This window comes from Stylophora pistillata, chromosome 12 (genome assembly GCF_964205215.1).
Source record: "Stylophora pistillata chromosome 12, jaStyPist1.2, whole genome shotgun sequence".
In the NCBI taxonomy this organism is placed as follows: Eukaryota; Metazoa; Cnidaria; class Anthozoa; order Scleractinia; family Pocilloporidae; genus Stylophora; species Stylophora pistillata.
The window spans coordinates 18,389,267-18,408,331 of NC_142530.1; the positions used below are offsets into that span (position 1 = coordinate 18,389,267).

The window sequence follows — 19,065 nt, forward strand, 5'->3', positions numbered from 1 at the left end:
TGTGATTACACAAATAAGTATTTTGTCATTGCTAAGGTCAAATATCCTTATTTCTATTTTTATTGTATCATCTTGGTAATCTTTGTGAATGTGAAATTGCGACACTAGAAATATTCGTATTTAGCACCACCAGATCAGTCGCTTTTATTCCGATCCAATAATCTCGTGCTTACAGCTTATTTTTTTAACATAACACTGCCACGTGAGCTAAGAATTATGCGATGGTACACTCATTATATCTCATCTGGCTAGACAGAAATATAGCGTTATGGAGAAAACATTTTAAGATTGAAGAGTAGAAAGTGGAGTACAAAGAGCATTCTATTTACTTCTATTTCCTGCTGGAACGTTTGATCAGGTGATATTATTGACCAGCCGAATTGTCCCCCGTGGCGTAGCAAAATAAAGCGGTTGTAATCATAAACGATCGCTTTGATATGGGATTTTTTGGCGCACACGCAACTTAATTGAAGTCACGAAGGTGTTACCCTACCTGCTGTGCCCAACGCGACATAAAGAAGCTCTGTAACTCAGTTAATTCTGCAAAAGTCTTTGCAGCATTGTGTTTCAATTGCAATGCTTACACGGGGTTGCACTCTAGTAGAATCTCATTCTGGATAAATATTATCTTAAACTTAATCTGAACATTGTTAATCAATAAAAATTTACGGAGTAATTGCACGCCCAGGGAAGGTTTGAGGGGCACAACAGACAGGTGAAAGGGCTAAATTTCGTACTGTGCAAAGAAGAGGTTTTGTAAAACAATTTGATTGAAATAAAAGCCGACAATAGCTGGTGAAATATTTTCTCCAAGAGCTCTTCGTTTGAAATGAGAGTATGCGCATTGTGTACAATCCAGCAGGGCTTAGCCCCTGGAACTTTCTGAGTGCCTGATAGTGTCAAAGATAATATCTAAAGCGTTGTATGTCCGTTGACAAAGCGGATTTCAGGAAAAATTTTGCTTCGGCGTCGTAAATCTGAACAACCTCTGCCCCTGTTGTCTTGCAACATACCCTGACAAATCACGTGCATTTCTTTGCAGTGAAACATCTGTCCTGTGCATGTTGAAAAACTAGAACCTTATGTGGTTTCCATTTTGGTGGCTCGGTTATACGATGGCAGTCAAACTGCAGTAGACGCTCATAACACGCTAATCTATGAGCAGCCAATTGTCTGTAAAACTTCTCACTGGCTCTGTTTGACAACCAAATTGACGATGTTTTTATTATATCAAATAAATGAAAGATTACTTATCTAGGGAATGTTGGTTTAGCAGTTTATTTTGCACGATTTGTCCCAGCTGGAATGTTGATCATGCGAGCGCAGATAAACAACGTTGCCAAGAAAATTAACTCTTTCCGATATTTTCTTCACAAAAGCCGAGAAAGGCATTCGCCTTTGTACATCACTGGCAAAATTTTTCTTTGCACTAACGGTATCAAGCTTTGATGTTACGATAGTTTTTCTTTGATGAATTCGAAGCAGCGCTTCTTTAAGTATCCTGGCTTATTCTTTGTATTCAACGTCCTAAGCGCAATTTGCTGATCTTTTATCTCATACCTTTAGTGTCAAATTTCTGTTGCATTTAGAAATACATAAAACTGAACACAAACCTTATGAAATGCCCATTTCTAAACCTAATCTTTTTCCCCTAGCGTCAAATGTTCAATAACCCTTCTCAACCAGTGCCCAAGGTTAGCGTTTACCACCTTTCCTAGATGAGTTGGACAATGCAAAGCCTAGCAATATGCAAGGCAGTTCCAACATATGAAAGAACCGTTTAACCTAATTGGTTGTGGCTTGCCAAGGAATCGGAGTTTTCCGAAGAACAACGAGTAAACCATTCGATCGTGACCTCGATTGGAGGGTTTGGGTGTCGACTAAGAATTTTTTCTTTGTTTCACATTTGTGACAAATGTTTCGCATCTTTCTCCATGTCGCAATTGCTGGGTAAATTTACTTTCTCTATTTTTAGCAGTATGGTGGTTCATGTGATCCTGTACGTTGACAGCAGTAAAGAAAAAGTCACCCCCAAAGTGAAAAGAGATCTCTTCCTGAAAAAAAAATCTAATTAATTAGCACAGATGGCGCTGTTCGACCGCTCTCACATCTGGGCTCCTTTTGCTATAATAAACGTTCAGAAAGGCTCAAAAACATAAATATTGAGAAATTTAATCCAACAGAGGAGGATCTTTTATTACTTTGGAGGTGAAACCATTTTCTAGCATAAGAAACATCGTCGTCGTGTACTCCGATGTAGAGCACGAATTTCATCAATCAAACAAAGCCTTTATTCTTAAGAGCAAAAATGAGTAGGAACAGCCTCTACTTGAGGATATCTAGGCTCAGCACAATGGGTGCAAAAAAAAGTTAAGTACACAAGGCTTGGGAGAAAAAGGAGGAAACTACTGAAGTACACTGAACGAGCGCGAGAACGTTGGGTTGAGGATAAGGAAACCCGCATTTTATGACCTTCCAGTTGGCAAACTTTTGATCCAGTCTGCGCATGAGCGAAAGGTTCAATTGGCAGTGTCTTGGCAGTTAGTGACATTCAGGAAAGAGATAAAATGAGGCTTTTAAATCTGTGATATAATCAATCTCTCTACAAAGCACGCACAGAATATAGAAAGTAAATACGAGAGAGTATTGATTACATGACCCGCTGTGATACACGATGACAGTTTGAGTTAAATATACATGTATATATACACGTTTGCGGTATACGATTCACGCATTTGAATTTACACGTTTGTACCGTTCTCCAGTTTGCGGCAGAATGGGGAAAGACCTCGCCATGATTCATAAATCTTACAAAACGTGGTTGTGCAATGCTGCACTGTTTGCTCTGATCTGTGCTGCGTTTGCGGCAGGAGTACTGTTGGGCCCTCTTCTTACCCTTCGTGGAAAGGACGAATTGAAGACCTCACATTGCAGCCCGGACGGAGATAAAACCTCGCAGTTCTCAAACAATGCTCCAAGAGGTTCCAAATCTGAATGCATTTCTCGAGAGCAATTAGAAGACTTTATGAAACAATGGAGTCGTACCTTGGGTGATTTGATCGAGGACAAAATGCTGAACGCTACCAAGAGGAAACTAAATAGTGCAATTAGGAAATTTTCTAAAGACAGGGATGTCCAAACGCAGAGAACAATTGAAGGTAAGCCTAGGTTTGGATTTTTTAAATTTCCAATTTCTCTTAGAGAACCTTGTTTTAGGCCAAGGAGTAGTATTTGGCAAGTAAAAAAGCCACGAACAAGCATGTGGTGAAGGAAAAAAAAGTGGCACCTCTGGATAATTTTTGTTAGGAGGGAGGTATTTTGTGACTGAATTAAAAAAAAAAAAAAAAAAAACACCGTAAATTCTTATCTTAATACCGGATTCAATCGAAGTTAAGCGTCCATCCTTAGAATTTTACCTGTCAACGAGCTTCCAATAGTAATCTTCTTTATTTTGATACTTTCAAATTTCATCGGATCACGTATGAAACAAAAAACAACAACAACAACATTCAAAGACCTGATGAGATACAGTTCAAGTCAGTCAAGTGATGAAAATTGCTTCAGAATCACTTAAAATGCATCATCATTCGTATTTTTCGAAAGCGAAGGTATTTGCTGTTGAAAATGTCATCGACATTAACTGAAAAAACAAATGGCTGCATGATAACTTTGCTTAACACTCGCGTTACGAAGTCTCCGCGAAGCTTTAATCAGCTTTAGTAAAAATAAGGTAATAAAACAGGCTACATGGACTTAACCTGAACAGCTAACACGACAAACTGTTGCAAAAAGAAAGAATTCAAACGTCAGATTCTCCGATTTGCTTTTTAAGAAATTATGAATTTTTTTTTGACGAGCTCGTGGCTATAACATGTGTACATTCACCCGCAGAGTTTTTTCATTAAGATGTTTCCGTTTGGCTTTCGATTTCACGAGTTTTTAACGCCCGCAATGCGATTTCATTCATCTGAAACTATTGCAATAGGAATCCAATGGTTTCACGAATGAATGCGGTTTCATTATTAGATTAGAGCAGTGAGTTTTCATGACGTTACAAAACATACGAGAACTTGAAAATCACCTCTTATAGTGAAATACAAGTAATGGAAAACAATATGTCTTGAAGTATGTTTTGCCTCCCGTGCAGTGTCGCGAGACATTAACATTCTCTCAGTCTCAATTGCTTAGCTAATTTTTCTGTTATCTTTAATAGATACCCCAGGCAGTATATTAATTTCATGCGATTATCGAGTCACGTCTATTCGATAAACCTGGAGGGGTTCTATAATCTTGCTATTTGCCTTGCGTGCTTGAGTTGAAGACTGTCGCGAAGTCCTGAGATCACGGGTACTTTTCTCCGAACACGGAATCCTAATTGAAAACAGGTGTCTCGAGCCACTTAAACGAGCAGCGTGCTTTAGTTTGTTTCCTTCCCACACAGGGCTTTTTTGCTAGCATTTCAGTCTGTCACTCGTTGTATCAAGCTGTTACTCGCTATATTAGATTTGCTCTCTGCCCGTGTAGAGATTCAATGTTTTCCTTAACCTTCCCCCATGCAATCAAATGATCGATTTGCATGTCTTTTGTTTTATTGGTTGCACATATTTTTCCTTTTTTCTAGAGAGGTATAACTTAGATCATTCTTTCGACCGTCTTTGCAGTATTTTTGGCTTTTAAACAGATTCAAGAATGCTGTTTAAGTCATTAAAATCTGAAAACGATAAGATTAGCTGTTCCCGCGCCACAATTGTCGTGGCGCGCGGCTTTGCTTTTGTTCCACGATTGTGCGGAACAAATTAAAAGGAAAACCTGTGAAAAAGATTTGCTCCAATTGAAAGCTACGGCAATTAAAACCGCTCTTAAAACACGAAGGAAACAAGTTTTGCCGCCTCAACCTGTCATAAAACAAACGCAGCTTTTTATCAGCCGTTTATCGCGTGTTTGATGTCAGAGTTCAGTGAGTTATCGCTCACGGTTTTTTGTAGCCTGTCAAGACACCGCGTACCGAAACTCTGATAGACACGCAAACCGAACTCAGTAGTCACTCGCCGTTTGGGAGAAAGAGTAATAGGAATAATGCGAAATATAAACCAAGGAATTACATGACCACTCTTTGGCCTCGTATTAACGAAAGCAGAAGGAAAATCTTTGCCTGTTTTTCGAATCAATCAAGCCAACTGTCATTACCAATCACTTTGCACACCGTAGTTTTTTTAGGAGAGTTTTCAGTTTGCATTCCGGAGGGCCGTGGCTATGAAAGAAGTTCGCCGATGAACCCTCCGGCGTAAAGGTAAACTTCTCAAGTCACATCTACCCCTGAATCGCTGCCAAATTTCCTCTCTCTTAACTCTTCTATTCTCTGTCAAAGATGTAAGGGAGAAAAACACATGCAAAACCAAGAGAGAGATAGATTCCGACCGATTGTCATTGACGAAGAATCTCAGAATTCCGAAGAAGCTATGTAGACTGAAAAACTGAACAAAAGGTATAACAAAACCGTAAATTAAAGCAAAAAGCTTGTAAAGTTTTGCCTTTACTCGCATATTAGTGTATTCCTTTAATCCACTTTTCATTATAGGACCTTTAACACTGATTCTTCTTTATATTTCTTTTGGCTCCTTTTGTTTTCACCTAATGGAGGTGGCGTGGTCGATCCGTTAAAAGGACCTGGTTATAAATTTGGTGGTTCCATTACCGGCCATCCTAACCAATTGTATTTTTACCTCGGTAGACCGGGCGACCTCAACTCCTCTTCTACACTTTGTAAATAGCCGACTATTTAGCTTCCTTCCAGTTGAGGTGAAACTAATTTCCGTCCTATTTACGCTTTTGATTAAGGATGTATAATTTTAGTGACGCCAAACTGGATAGAGGTGCTAAATACATCAACACTTGATTTAAGTGCTTTATTCGTTTTAATGTGATTTTTTTTTTTATCGGTAGCTTTGATAAACAACATGCTAGCTAACTGGACCTCTCAACTGTTACTGCAAAACAACGTGCATATGCCTTCAGAAAGACCGGTGACAGCTCGCTCGCAAGAAACCAAAAAACCCACAGAGAGGAAGACTGTTAAATCGACCACTAAACCAGACCTGGAAGTGATCGAAGTGGACTCTGTTGTGCCCACGACACAAGGTAACTCAGATGAGTGGTTTTTGTGTTCAGGTTCTATATATATAAATAGGCTTCAGCGAACTATCACGTTAGAGAACCGACTTCTAGCAAATCCTCATAATGCTAACAATCTCTCAAGTTGTTGAAACATTTGAGACTATCGTCGTCCGCTAAAGATCAGACCACGTGATCTGTAGTCTGTGAGCCTGGCTGTTTCGTAAACGTTTTACAGAGCGGCGAAGCTGCTCATATTCATGGAGTGTTAAAAAAAAAAAAAACTGCTAGCAACGCTGGCTATAAGACCGACCGTTAACCCCCCACTGGTTAAAATATTTGCTTTATTTACTGTTAATAATCTTGTGTCTTCTCCTCTTCATTCTTTTATTTGAATCTTGCTTTTTAGATACGTCGGTCAATATTCCCGTACCCATAGCTCTATACCCCCTCAATGGAAAATACAAAACTTGGGACGTCAGCGGACGGAGCAATCCCAACGGCAATGCGCACGGGGTTCGACTCACCCCAGGACCGGATGGACATCCTCAAGGCTCGTACCAGTTTTCTGGGAAGAGCAACAGCTTCATTGAATTTCCAAACACAGGTGCACTGACTGCAAAGTATTCCATAACTCTTCTTGCCTGGGTTTATGTCGAGTCTAAAGGTGGACCTATATTTAACTACAATCCGCAGGGGTGGGGTGTTAGTTTGTGGATCAATTCAAAACGTTTCCTCACCGCTAAATTTATTGAGGACGATGGTGGTTGTAGGATGTGTTTAGTTAGCGCGCTGCCGTTTAAAGAAAACGTCTGGAGTTATGTGGGGATGTCTTACGACCACACCAGTGGCATTGCTAAGCTCTGGGTGAATGGACGTGTAAGCAGTCAGAGAAATATTGGAACAACGATTGGAGGTCTGTCAACATCGTGGAATGTGAGGATGGGTGCGCGCGCTGCGAAGGATGGGAACTATTTTAAAGGTCGGATATCCCGGATGCAAGTCTACGACAGGGCACTGACTCAACGTGAAGTCGAGGTTGTTGCAAATACTATTACAGGTATATTTTATCACTGTATCGTCTAACTGTATTTAGTCCAATCTGTTTTTGTGTGTCTGCGGCTGTCTACCTGTCTGTTGTCTGTGTATTTGCCTACGTTTGTGTCTCTCCGTTAGTCTGATAGTCTATCGACCACTTCTTAGAGGATATCAATGGGTTAGCCGTTAGCTTTCAAACGTCTAAACGATTAGTCCTTCGGCGTAAAAATTGACGCCTCTTCTTAGAATGAAGGCGCATTCGTTTGCGGTTTGATTTCCTATCTTCGATCTACCTCCTCGCTTAAAAATGTTTCCCATCTATTGATGTCAGTTTTTAAATTAAAAAAACAACAACAACAACAACTACTACAAAAGAAAAACGAGAAACTTAATCATCCCTGGTGACAATTTCCAATTCTAATGCTGCTTGCTTATCTTTTGATGACATCCTTCTGTTTTTGCTGACATCCTTTAGCTGAATTGTCAGTCAAACAAGGTAGACCTACCAAAAGGGTCGTTAAAAGCACGTTCTTACTCAGACTGACTCGTTTCCCAAATATTATTTTCTCTCCTACAGCTGGGATCTGCCCACAAGGATGGACGGGATTTCACTCATCGTGTTATTTGTTGTTCAACCGGTTGACAAACCAGTGGAATCAAGCCAGACAGGTTTGTCGAGAGCACGGAGGAGACCTGGTCAAGATCGAATCTCCAGAGGAAAACCATTTCGTGTACACACTGGCACATTACAAAGCTGGCAATAAAAAGTATGTAAAACCTTACATTTCAAAATTCATACAGAACTGTGACGTTAAGAACGATGTGAACGATTGTCGGTTGTGTTTGTATAGGGAGGCAACTGAGACAAGTTCTCAAGGTTTCGGTTTGTGCAACTCACATGCTGGAAACCACAGCTCGGTTTATGAGTTCAAATTTCCTTCATGAAGATTGAGAAATCAGTCCGAAACCTCACGTAAACCACGCTGAATTTCTTATAAGATAAAGACCGTCTCGCTAAACTGTTCTCAGATGATGAGGGCTGCGAGTCACCTGAAGAAAGCATTCACTGATTAATTTTCTCGTTGTCCCAAGGTACATGTGGATAGGCTTACTACGTGGCTCATCGAGTGAGCAGTTTGCCTGGGTGCACACCCCTCCTCCAATCCTGTACTCCAATTGGGCAACGGAAGAACCGAACAACCTCCACGGACGAGGCGAAAACTGCGGCCATATTTACATCTGGAAAGGCGATAAGGCCATGCGGTGGAACGACGAACTCTGTGTCAACCCGACGATCGGTCCAATGATTTTCATGTGCGAGATGAAACCGCTGGATCTTGGGCTCGAACCGATTAAATCTGGAAACTCAATCAACCAAGTGGGCTCCGGCGAAGGGGAGTCTGGGTCAGGAGAGCCCGCGAGTGGATGGGCCAGCGGAGACGTTAAAAACTTCCCGTCCAGACTGGACTAAGTCGAGATAAAGTAAATTATAGAGTAAATCCTGGAAAAGAACATCGCGCTTAGGAATGTACATAATCCGTCGCTTTTAGAGAGTCAAGGTTGTAAGGCCAAGAACCGCGGATGGACATAACCGAACCCCTTGGGGATGATATGGCAAACAAAGAGCAAAACGTCTTTGTACCCGATATAATAAAAGGGTTTAACAACGAGACCAATCAAAATAGGGTGTCACCCTTACTTCGTTTCTTTATTAACCGGGGCCCGGTTGTTCAAAGGCTGATTAGCACTAACCCAGAGTTAAATTTTAATCCAGGTTTCTATATTTCTCAAATCAAAAGCCATTTTGGGATAATTTTTCCAATTCTCTACAGTGGCTGATCCAGGGGGAGGTTCGGGGGGTCCGGACCCCCCCATCAGACCTGACGTTTACAACTTTGAGACTGAAATTATTACATCGACAGGATCATATATTACTTTTTAACGGGCTGATTTTTTTAATGAATCCAAGTAAACGGTAAGCGGCCAAGGAATTATAACGTGCAACCGCGACTGGCGGAAGGGGGTGTGGCGGAGAAGTAATTTGCCTCAAAAGAGTCCAACAGTCTTTTCTGAACCAGAGTTTGGACCCCCCCCCCTCAAAAATTCCTAGATCCACCCCTGCTCTATAGAACATCCAATCACCAAATTGTAGACAAATGGAATTAAGCTGAATCTTCTTTGAAAGCTTTCAGACCTGATATCAAATTTCACACTAACCCTTGGTTATCTTAACTCAGCTTTGAACGACCCGGTCCAGAAGGACAAGGAATTTAAATAGATTTTGTAATCAGCACTTCAAAATATATATGTATAATTTCCAATATTTTTTATTCTTTTTTTATTCTATTTTCACGACCGATTGGAAAGTGATCCAATTAGCTGTCCTCAGTCGGCAATTGAGCCTCGTAAGGGAATCTGGATTGCTTTAGTTTTGCTTCACTTCGAAACTCGTGCTACCATTTCGACCAATCAAATGCAAAAGTAAAACAATTCCCAACTTGGTTGCATGCGTTTTCCCGCGCTACAAACAGGTTGCCTGTTTCTACTTTGAGTTCTCATTGGTTGTTGATGATGTCAACCTTTGTTCTCTGATTGGATGTTGTGATTACTTTAGTTTTGGTTCCGCGACACCGACTCTCGATTGAAAACTGATCTAACAGTTCAACTATTCTTCCGTTTATCCAAGACATATATCCAAGCGCTTTTCTTGACGACGAATCCATTTAGATTATCCACAAACATAAACTCCAAAAGAAGGAGTTGTATCACTTGTACTACTTCTCATTCTTTTCGATTCGTAGGAGCCGTCATCTTCGTCAGTTAACAGTTTTGTTCAGATAAGAATCTAGAAGGGAGATTTCCGATTTGTAGGCAAAGCAAAGTATGCGGCTTTTTTGGTGTCTTTCCGCTTGCGACAAATCCTTCCAGAACACGGCTTTTTTTCTCTTTTGCTGGGAAGACAAAGAAAGCAACATCAGCTGAATTCAATTCATTGAAATGTCTCTCTCTTTTTTAACATCAAGAGCAGAGCAAATTAGGAATAGCTAAGGGAGGAGCACCTGGATTGAAGGCTGCCGTCCATCCCATCCTCAAGAATATGAGATTCTCTCATGTAATAAAATAATAATAATAATAATAATAATAATAATAATAATAAACAGTTTTTAACGTGGAGAAACACTTAGCTAGAAGCTAATTTACAGGTTTTCCACCAAACAACTGAAACAAATATTTCAAATTGAAAATAACATTACTAAGAATCCGAACTGGCCGAAGGCAAACCAGTTGGCTATATTACAAGCATGGCCGAGGATTTGAAACTCGGGGCTACCGTGAAACAAATCCAGGTAGTGGCCAGGGCGGGACTTGAACCCGGGAGCGGCGGATCGCAAGTCCGACACGCTGACCACTCGACCATGCTGCCCTCTGTGTTAGAAAAACGCGAGAATAAGGCAACAAAAAGAGAAATAAAACACAAAGGAACAAGGATGATAACGGATGGATATCTCAACAGATTGTAAATTACAAACTTGAAAATATTTGTACTAAATCCCTCACGATGAAGAAGAGTCACACAGCCCCTCAAGGTGATTCCTCAGAAAAAAAAAAGTTATCGAACATTTTTCAAACTTTCCTAGTTTTGAAAATACAATGAAATCTTTTTCATGGGTCACCGTACTCGTTTATGAGATATAATGGGTCAGTCTATTTATGCCTGTAATGGCACTAATCACGCGCGTCATTTCATTGGTTTTCGGTACATTCTGCGGTAGCTGGAAGCAAGGGTTTTTAAAGAAACACATTAAAAAAAAAACTTGCTTCACTGTGTTTGTTCATTGCTCCTCTCGACCGGTTAAACTGCAAACCTGAAAAACTTCGTTTCGTCTTGGGCACTCGTGGGCTTTTACTGCTAATTATCTTTGGCACATAAGTTAATTTGGTATTCGTTGCGTGGAAATCACTTGAGAGGTAGTCTAAACGCAAATGATCCAGCGGCCAACATCACCCCTCTCCATACATCAGCATCTAAACGGTCGGCAAGACTGAACCGAGCGACTAAATGCGCCAAATCGAGTAAGCGAGTTTATCTCTCAGGGAAAGCCAGACGGAAAGTGATTATTTTGTCATAGGTATCGAAGACTTAACCATTTAAATACAACATCACCCCTGAATCAAACATTACCGTCATGAGAATAAAGGAAATGATCACCGACTAAAGAAGCTCTTGATTGTTAAACAAATTCTCCTTGTCAGCATTTAGGGAGATGCATGGAGAATATTATGGAGAATATGCCTACTGATCTTAGGGTGTGGATGGTTGTAAATGTGGTCTAAGATGTGAAAAGCCTCAAAATCGTTTTGATTTCCTCAAATTTTACCAGTAAAACACAACAATAAAATTTATTTAGCCATGTTATACTAATGATAACCCTGTAAACGTAAGACACATTTTAACAATTAATCCTTGAAGACAACTCTGGTGCGTACAACACGTAAAACATATTTTTGATGTTATTTTTTTGCACCTAGACAATAACCTTCTTGTGAACTACGAAAACGTCACCTTCTTAAAACCATAATTTTACAACTATGACGCGGTTAATATCTGTTTTTTTTTTGTTTGTTTTGTTTTTTTTTTTGTTTTGTTTTTAACCACATGAACATGTTTCTACTCTAACGACCTGCATTGTCTCGGTCACCGTCAAACATGAAGCAACGAAACAAACCATACACAACGCCAACTTACTGAGTTGCTCCTTCTCTTTTTCCTCAATAAACTAAAACAAACTTGCAAATAATTTATCTTACTTTTGAATACCAAATCCGTTAAGGAACTCAACTAAAGATTTACATCAAAAACTCAATCTGTAAAACACTGCTGAATTTCCTGCATTCTTGTACAAACCTATGAGCGAAAACACCATATTTCATGTGTTCTGTGATTAAAGATGAACAAGATTGAAATTGTCGAATTAGTACCTAAAATACATAATATCTTTGATCATTCATTCTTTTATACCTTAATAATTTGGAAGAGATAAAATTAATCATAAAAAATGAAAGAGCAGAAAGGGAAAAATTACTAACGCATTCGATTAAACAAATGCAGAATGCGACGGAATTTTCTTAGCGTACAAGTAACTTAAGATCTTTGGCTTTGTTCAGCATCCTAAATGTGCACAACTTGGGAAACTTAAGAAGCAATGTTTATTGCATGGACATACTAGTAACCCCATCTCAAGGTAAATGCTGATCAAAACATGTTCTTTGAAAGCAGTGAAAAGAGTCTTAACGAAAAGATTCTGTGAACAGACTTTCTGTATGGTCATTTATGGAAAAAATGCATAGATGTACACGAAAGCAACTCAAAACCCACCGAAACAGTCAAAACTGCTCATGAACAAATTTCAACCATAACCAGACTACCAAGTTCCTATTAGTTTAAAATTAAAGACAGACCCATCTTTACTCCTTAATCCCTAAGAGTGAGTAACATATTATTTCTCCTGACATTATCTTAAAATAAAAAATGTAGATGGTGAGAATCAAGAATGATTACCGACCAATAAACAAAGTCACATTGTCAGTACCAGAGGAATTTATATGGAATCGTATGGAGAATATGCATACTGATGTTTGGTTGAAAGAAGTTCATATCTTAAGGTGGCTGAACACAGTTTTTGATACCTTTGTTTCTTTCACCATTTTCTCTAAAAACCCTCGATCTCTTGGTCGCCAAAACTGGCAGCAAGCAAACTAACAACACAAACTTTGTTTTTTTGATAGTTAAGCTGACGTGTGTGCCATTGCCATGGTGATATGAATAGACATAAATAGGCAATTAAAATCGGTTTTGTTTCTTTGTAGAAAATCTAGTCATTAGATTTTCTTTATAATTTGCATGCAATGAGCTTGTAACTATGCTCACAAGTTAACACCATTTTGCTAACAATTTAACAGAGAGATCTTTGATTATCCCTTGTTGAAGGTTCACTCGATTATCTAGAATTTCCTTTGTTTAAAATCAATTTTTCAATACTCCGTTTACTTATTTCCTAAAGTATTTTCATGCCAAATTTCGTGAAATTCTAATGAGTAGTTCTCAAGAACTAGGAATATTTCCGAGAAAGCAATTTTCCATTCAATCACAATTTTTTTTACTTACTACACATGCGCTGCATTTAACTGGTTTCTTTCAGTAACAACGAAAAGCTGAGAATTGCTGGGTTCTTTGTACCATTAACTTTTCCAACATATCTTTGTAATAAAAGATACACTGAGCTAACTATGTAGTGAAAAATAGCACTGATAGTATTGTACATGTTGAGTAAATGAAATGACCGCTTTGTTGACGGCATGTTTGTTTTTTTGCAATCCTTGAGTGCATGCTAAATTGCATCAGCAAAAGTGCATGCGAAAACTGTGTTCAGTCACCTCAAGCATAGAGCTCAAAGATTCTAGGTCAACTCAGTTTCATAACTATGCCACTGTAACTCCTTCACATTGTGATGTGCTTTACAATTCATGTACTCCTACCCCAAAATATCCTTCCTACCAGTACTATATTATATAAACAGTTCCAAAACTTTGGTTGATGTTGAGTCTTGCAGTCATTGTCCTGTGAAGTACAGTCCCCAAGAACCATATCTTTCTTGATGCAGTCTGTATGTCCCATGTTTCCAGTGATGTTCAGTCCATAAGTTCCATACGACATGTGATGTATAGTCAAGTTCCCTGTAATATAGTTCTTGATGTCTGTAACCCAGTCCATCAAGTCCAATGTCTTTCCCATTGTCAAACAAAGCATTTCCAGTGGCAGTGGAACATGTGTGCTTGGATGTGAGGAAAAGCTCGCTATCTGTGCTCAATGTTGTTTTAACTCAGTTTTACAAGTCTGTTGCCACATGACATAAACCACAAGGGGTGTCTTGCATAGGAAATAAACATGAAGAAACAAGTTTTACATTACCTTTGGTACATTAATCTGTGAGGATGAAAATACTAGTTGTGTAATTCTGCTGTTCCAACATCATGTGCGCGGTCTTTTTCTGGATGCTTCAGACTTAGGTGGATCAGCATGCATCACCTTTAACTTCATCCCAAGAACCTCATGACCATGCATTCCTTCAATGGCTGCATCGGCAGACTCCTTACTTGCAAACTTGGCATAACCAAAGTTACGATCTTTCATCATCCACACATCAATCAGGTTCCCAAACCTGCTGAAGACATCCTTCAGGGCATTTTCTGGTGGCGGGGCGGGTTGACACACAATAAACAGTCTTGAAACAACCTCAGAGGTGGGATTGGCCAAAGGAGATGGTGCTGGAAGAGCTGCTGAAGTGTAGACAGTAGTAGAGTCCACTGCATAGGGGCCAACAGTGAGTAATGGTTTAGAGCCATATGACTGAATCTGAAAAGCTGTATCACTACCCTGTCCTGTACCATTACTTCGCATCCCAGGAGGATCTTCTGCATATTTGACCAAAAGCTTTGAGCGCAATGGGTATTCAAACCCATTGAGTTTTTCCTTAGCATAGATTGCAGATCCGACAGAGTTGTATGTGACATAAGCAAAGCCCTTGGATTCTCCAGTGCTATAATTTTGCTTCAAATCGCACATCTGCATACCAGGAATGATGTCAAACAAGCGTGACAGTTGCGCAGGCCCTACCTCAGGGGAAACTTTAACAAACAGCCTGGTGGGGGTATGTGATGTTGTAATAGACTCTGCAACTGCTGCAGCGGGGTTTTGTGTACCATAGTGATCCCCAACTCCCTGAAGTGATGCAGCATTATTCACATTCATGCTGACTGCATGGCTGCTGACTGGCGCTGCCGCAGCTTGGGGGTAATTATTCACCTCTAGAAATGGATTGGGTGGGATTAATGTGGATTGCATGGCTGCTGCTGCAGCTGCTGCATTTCTAGCAATTTTAGCCGATTTGGGCTCAGCCCAAACAGCTTTCAAGGTCTTGTCACAGTTCTCAAGTGCAACAGCTGCTGCGGATGACTTCTTGAACTTAACATAGCCAAAGCCTTTGTTTTCACCAGTTTTATGGTCGCGCACAATTTGGACATACTCTATCTCTCCAAAGTCCTGGAATTTTTGACGCAAGTTATCCTCTGTGTACTCTTTGGGACAGATTATGAATAAACGGGTCAGCGCTGTTTCATCATGAAAATCTGTTTTAGAGCCGGAACACTTCGACTGGGCAATCATCGCCTAGTAAAACAAAAGAATAAAAAATGATTTGTTAGGTGAGAAGCAAAAAGGTTGAATTCTGGAAATCTAGAAGGCCAGTTTACTTATGCAAGTGACAGATTGATTAAATCTGTGCAAAACACTCTCAAAAGAATGTGTACCTCTTAGTTAAGTTTGCATCCTTTTCTAAAAATCATTGTGACAGATTGTGAAAACTTACTTTCTTTTTTTAATAGCAGTTTCAAACATTTGCCTTTTTTTTTTTACAGTGGACGTTGCTTATCTCTAGCCACAAGTATCCATCAGGGTTGTAACTAAGAAATTCAAACGATAGTAAGCGTGCAAACTCAGGGTTTTCCTTTTCGGCTGGCGACCGGCGATTTTTGCTGCCTGCGAACAGCTCCGTCACCGGCAACTAAAAGAGTCCTTGCTGTTATATAATTTAAGATATTTTACATAAATAATAAACACTTTGTATGTTGTCTGACAGTGACGTATAAGAAATGGAAGTCGATGAAAAGTACATATTTCAGCAAAAAACGAAGAAGAATTTTTACACGTGTACTGATACGTGACATTCAGTACAAGTTTGTGCGGTCAAGTCATGCATCACTGGCATCCCTTTGAGCTTAAAGATATGTAAATTATTCAATTTTTGCATTTAAATAAATTACTATTTGAAAGGTCAATTATCTTCTTGATTTATCTGCTTTTTAACTGTGTTAGTTAGAACAGATATACTTTAACTAGGAACTACTTATTCTCACTAAGCCAAAGCATCACAAATATTATCTTGGGTCAAGTCCGAAGTAAAGTAAGTCTCAGCCGATCATGCAGGATGCAATTGCAAAATATTAAATTTTTCTGTGGTGTTTGTGTTTTTGTTTACCTTTGATTTCTGTGTCAATATATCTTTATGTGAAATTCTTCAGATTGATTTGAGTGTTGTTTTACATTAATATTTACAAGTAATGTGCCCGGTATTACCAATAAACGTGCCAGAAAAGGGCTGCATTTTATCAAATACATTGTCATTTCTTGTGTTGTTAAGCCTGTTCATTTCCTTAATTTAAGCACCCAAAATGCACCAGATTGCACCTCAGAGCACTCAAATTTTCAAAATTTCCCACGGGGTGGGGCATGCCCCCGGACCCCCCTAGTTGTTCGCACCTTTGGCACTCAGGTTGGGCACTACACACCCAAATTGTCTCTGCCTGCTTCCCTTTCATCCGACTTCAACTTTCTTTGAAAAGGAAAACCCTGCAAACTCAGAAAGGCCCATTGTGTTGTATCAAGTAATTGCCAACCAAAAATCTAGCCACCAGTCACAGTTTTTTTCATTCTGCAAATTTTGCCAGCAGTTGGTTCTTAGCGACAGCCCTGATCTTTTGTCTCATACGAAGGGCACCCGCCAAGCTATTGAGTTGTGATAGCACATAAATTATTCTTATTTTACACAGGGTACATATCACATCCATCTATTAAAACTCTTTTCTCTGATCCCAATTAAATTCAAAATACAATTTTCAATGCACTGTAAAGTCTAAAACTGTTGTTTGAGGGCTAATGAACTATGCCATGAAAAAGTTCACTTAATCTTTGAATGAACCAAGAGTTGAAAGTGATTTTAGGAAAAGAACCAATGTCACTGAGAGAAATAATGATTTTGATCTTACTGGCATACTGATTAATAAGAATTTGGAGAAACTTGATGCAAACCAAATAATGAAGAAAAACTGGCCAATGAGAAATACTGTGAGACCCTTGGGTGGAAGCCACATTACAATCCTCTCTCTTCAACATCATTTACAGAACCTCCTCTTTTGTTGAAAGAAATATTTGAAATTGAGCTAAAAAATGCTAGTTATCTGTATTCACCTACAATTGTGGTACAAGTACACAAAATACTTCAAGTACAAAATTAGTTTACAAGTTTAATATTACAATATTTTCATATAGGTTTCCATAACAAACTAATAGTTTGCAATCAAACATGCATGAAGGGAAAAAAAAATAACCACTGTTGGGTGCCATCTACAAATTCAGTGACACTAGTGTAATTTCCCAACACCCATAGAGTAATTTTATTTTTTTCCACGTCAGGAACAAAACCTGGACTTACAGCAGAAGTGGCAATTTGTGATATAAACTTAATTGACTCTCATTGAAGCCTTAAGGGAAGTGAGAACCTTTTAAAAACCTTGTCCTACTATGGGAAAAAATGTTCTGTTATGTTTACATAACAAATAACCTTTCAAAGTAGCACCTTTCAAACAAAAAAAAAACTCAGCTTTTCAAAGATTGAAAGGATAAAAATTATCTTGGGAGAAAACCTTTAAATTAGTGTTGCAGACATTTTTAATGCACCCATCAAAAATTCATTGTGAAAAATAAGGAAAAATTAGTTTGAGAAGCTTCACCTCATTAGGATTTCAAGTCACTAAACAAACACCAAAGCAAGAACAAGCTATTTCCTATCAATTTTTAACAACTTTCTCTTAGTGAGATGAACAAAGAGCCCTTGGAGTTGGTGGGGGCATTTTGCAAAAAATCCAAAATGTAACTCAAGACTGTGTAAACGCAATTAAAGTTGCCAAGAAGGGATTACGTTTGTGTCTCTCTACAATTCTTGATAAGAAAGTTTGCGATAAGTATATGATAATCTTTGGCCAATTATGAAGTTAATAGGGGATCGTGAAATATTCATGTTTTAAAGGTACATGTTTTCCATTTATCCACGTTGGAACACCCTACAGAGATGTTTTGGGTGATATAAAAAAAACAGTACGCTTCAAAACCAATTTTACGGAAGAGATTCTCATCAAACAAGGCAATCACCGAAGATCTCTCCAAATAGATACGTTTTTACATAGGCCTAGCCGTACTGTTTCCTAACTTATAGCAAAAAAGTGGTCATATAATATAAATAATTGAAAGCTTGTGAAAGCATTCGATTTAGACAATAACTCTGCTTTTCTTGCTCTGATCCATCACAATTTCTGGCAGGGAAAATATATTACTGAATTCGAAACTATAAAAACCCGAGGAAGACACAACTTCAGCTATAGATGCATCTTAAAAGCCGTAACACGAAGAAAAAACGCTTCGAAATTTCCCACTGAACAGGTTTTTAAAGCTCTAGCACATGGAATTTTGTAATTAGCAGTGGGTTGTTAGAATGCTTACACTAGAACAAACTTCAATACAAACTTCAACATAAGGCGACATAAGATAATTTGTTTGAAATCAGAGTCTGCCAAAATCAAAACGTACCTTGATCGGTTTAGGATCGTCTCCAATAATTTTCCCATCCATTTCTTCGCAAGCTCGCGCGGCCGAAGATGCTTTGGCGAACTTTATGTAACAGACGCCACGATTTTCTTTAGTCTGCTTGTCTTTGACAACCCAGATGTCTTCAATATAGCCAAATTGCTCAAATGCGGCTCTCATGTCTTCCGACGAATGCTTCTTACTGCAGACTATGAAAATACGTGAAAACGGTGGGCTATCCACGTCTACACGGCTAGAAATTGAGCCCGTATCCATACTTTGCTGGTTACTCACAGCCATCTTGAAAGCATTGAAAGCAGCATCCGTAACGCGAACTGCCTCGTGGGAAATGAGCAGTTCCGCGTTTCGATTCGCCCCAGTTCTCCGAAGCGATTTTCGATTCGAAGAGATTAGGGAGAGTCACAGAAGAAAAGTTTCAT

At 39.2% G+C, this 19,065-nt stretch overlaps 2 protein-coding genes across 3 annotated transcripts; one reads left to right on the plus strand and one right to left on the minus strand.

Annotated features, from left to right (window-relative positions):
- Nucleotides 1–2,696: 2,696 nt before the first annotated feature.
- Nucleotides 2,697–9,472, plus strand: LOC111331506 (uncharacterized). The gene is made up of 5 exons (XM_022936628.2): nt 2,697–3,158; nt 5,944–6,138; nt 6,521–7,171; nt 7,727–7,916; nt 8,242–9,472. Exons 1-5 carry the CDS (start codon nt 2,777–2,779, stop codon nt 8,618–8,620), a joined length of 1,797 nt encoding a protein of 598 aa, XP_022792363.2. The 5' UTR covers nt 2,697–2,776; the 3' UTR covers nt 8,621–9,472.
- Nucleotides 9,459–18,951, minus strand: LOC111331475 (RNA-binding protein 45). 2 transcript variants are annotated; one of them, XR_015994029.1, is made up of 3 exons: nt 18,629–18,951; nt 14,120–15,376; nt 9,459–10,100 (listed from the first exon to the last, which is right to left on the minus strand). XR_015994029.1 is itself a non-coding variant. In XM_088741171.1 (2 exons), the coding sequence occupies exons 1-2, from the start codon at nt 18,923–18,925 to the stop codon at nt 14,180–14,182; spliced, it is 1,494 nt and encodes a 497-aa protein (XP_088597297.1). In that variant the 5' UTR covers nt 18,926–18,951; the 3' UTR covers nt 11,523–14,179. The 2 variants fall into 2 exon arrangements, 1 of the variants encoding a protein (XP_088597297.1); XM_088741171.1 differs by lacking the exon at nt 9,459–10,100 and having other exon boundaries at nt 11,523–15,376.
- Between the last annotated feature and the right edge of the window lie 114 nt (nt 18,952–19,065).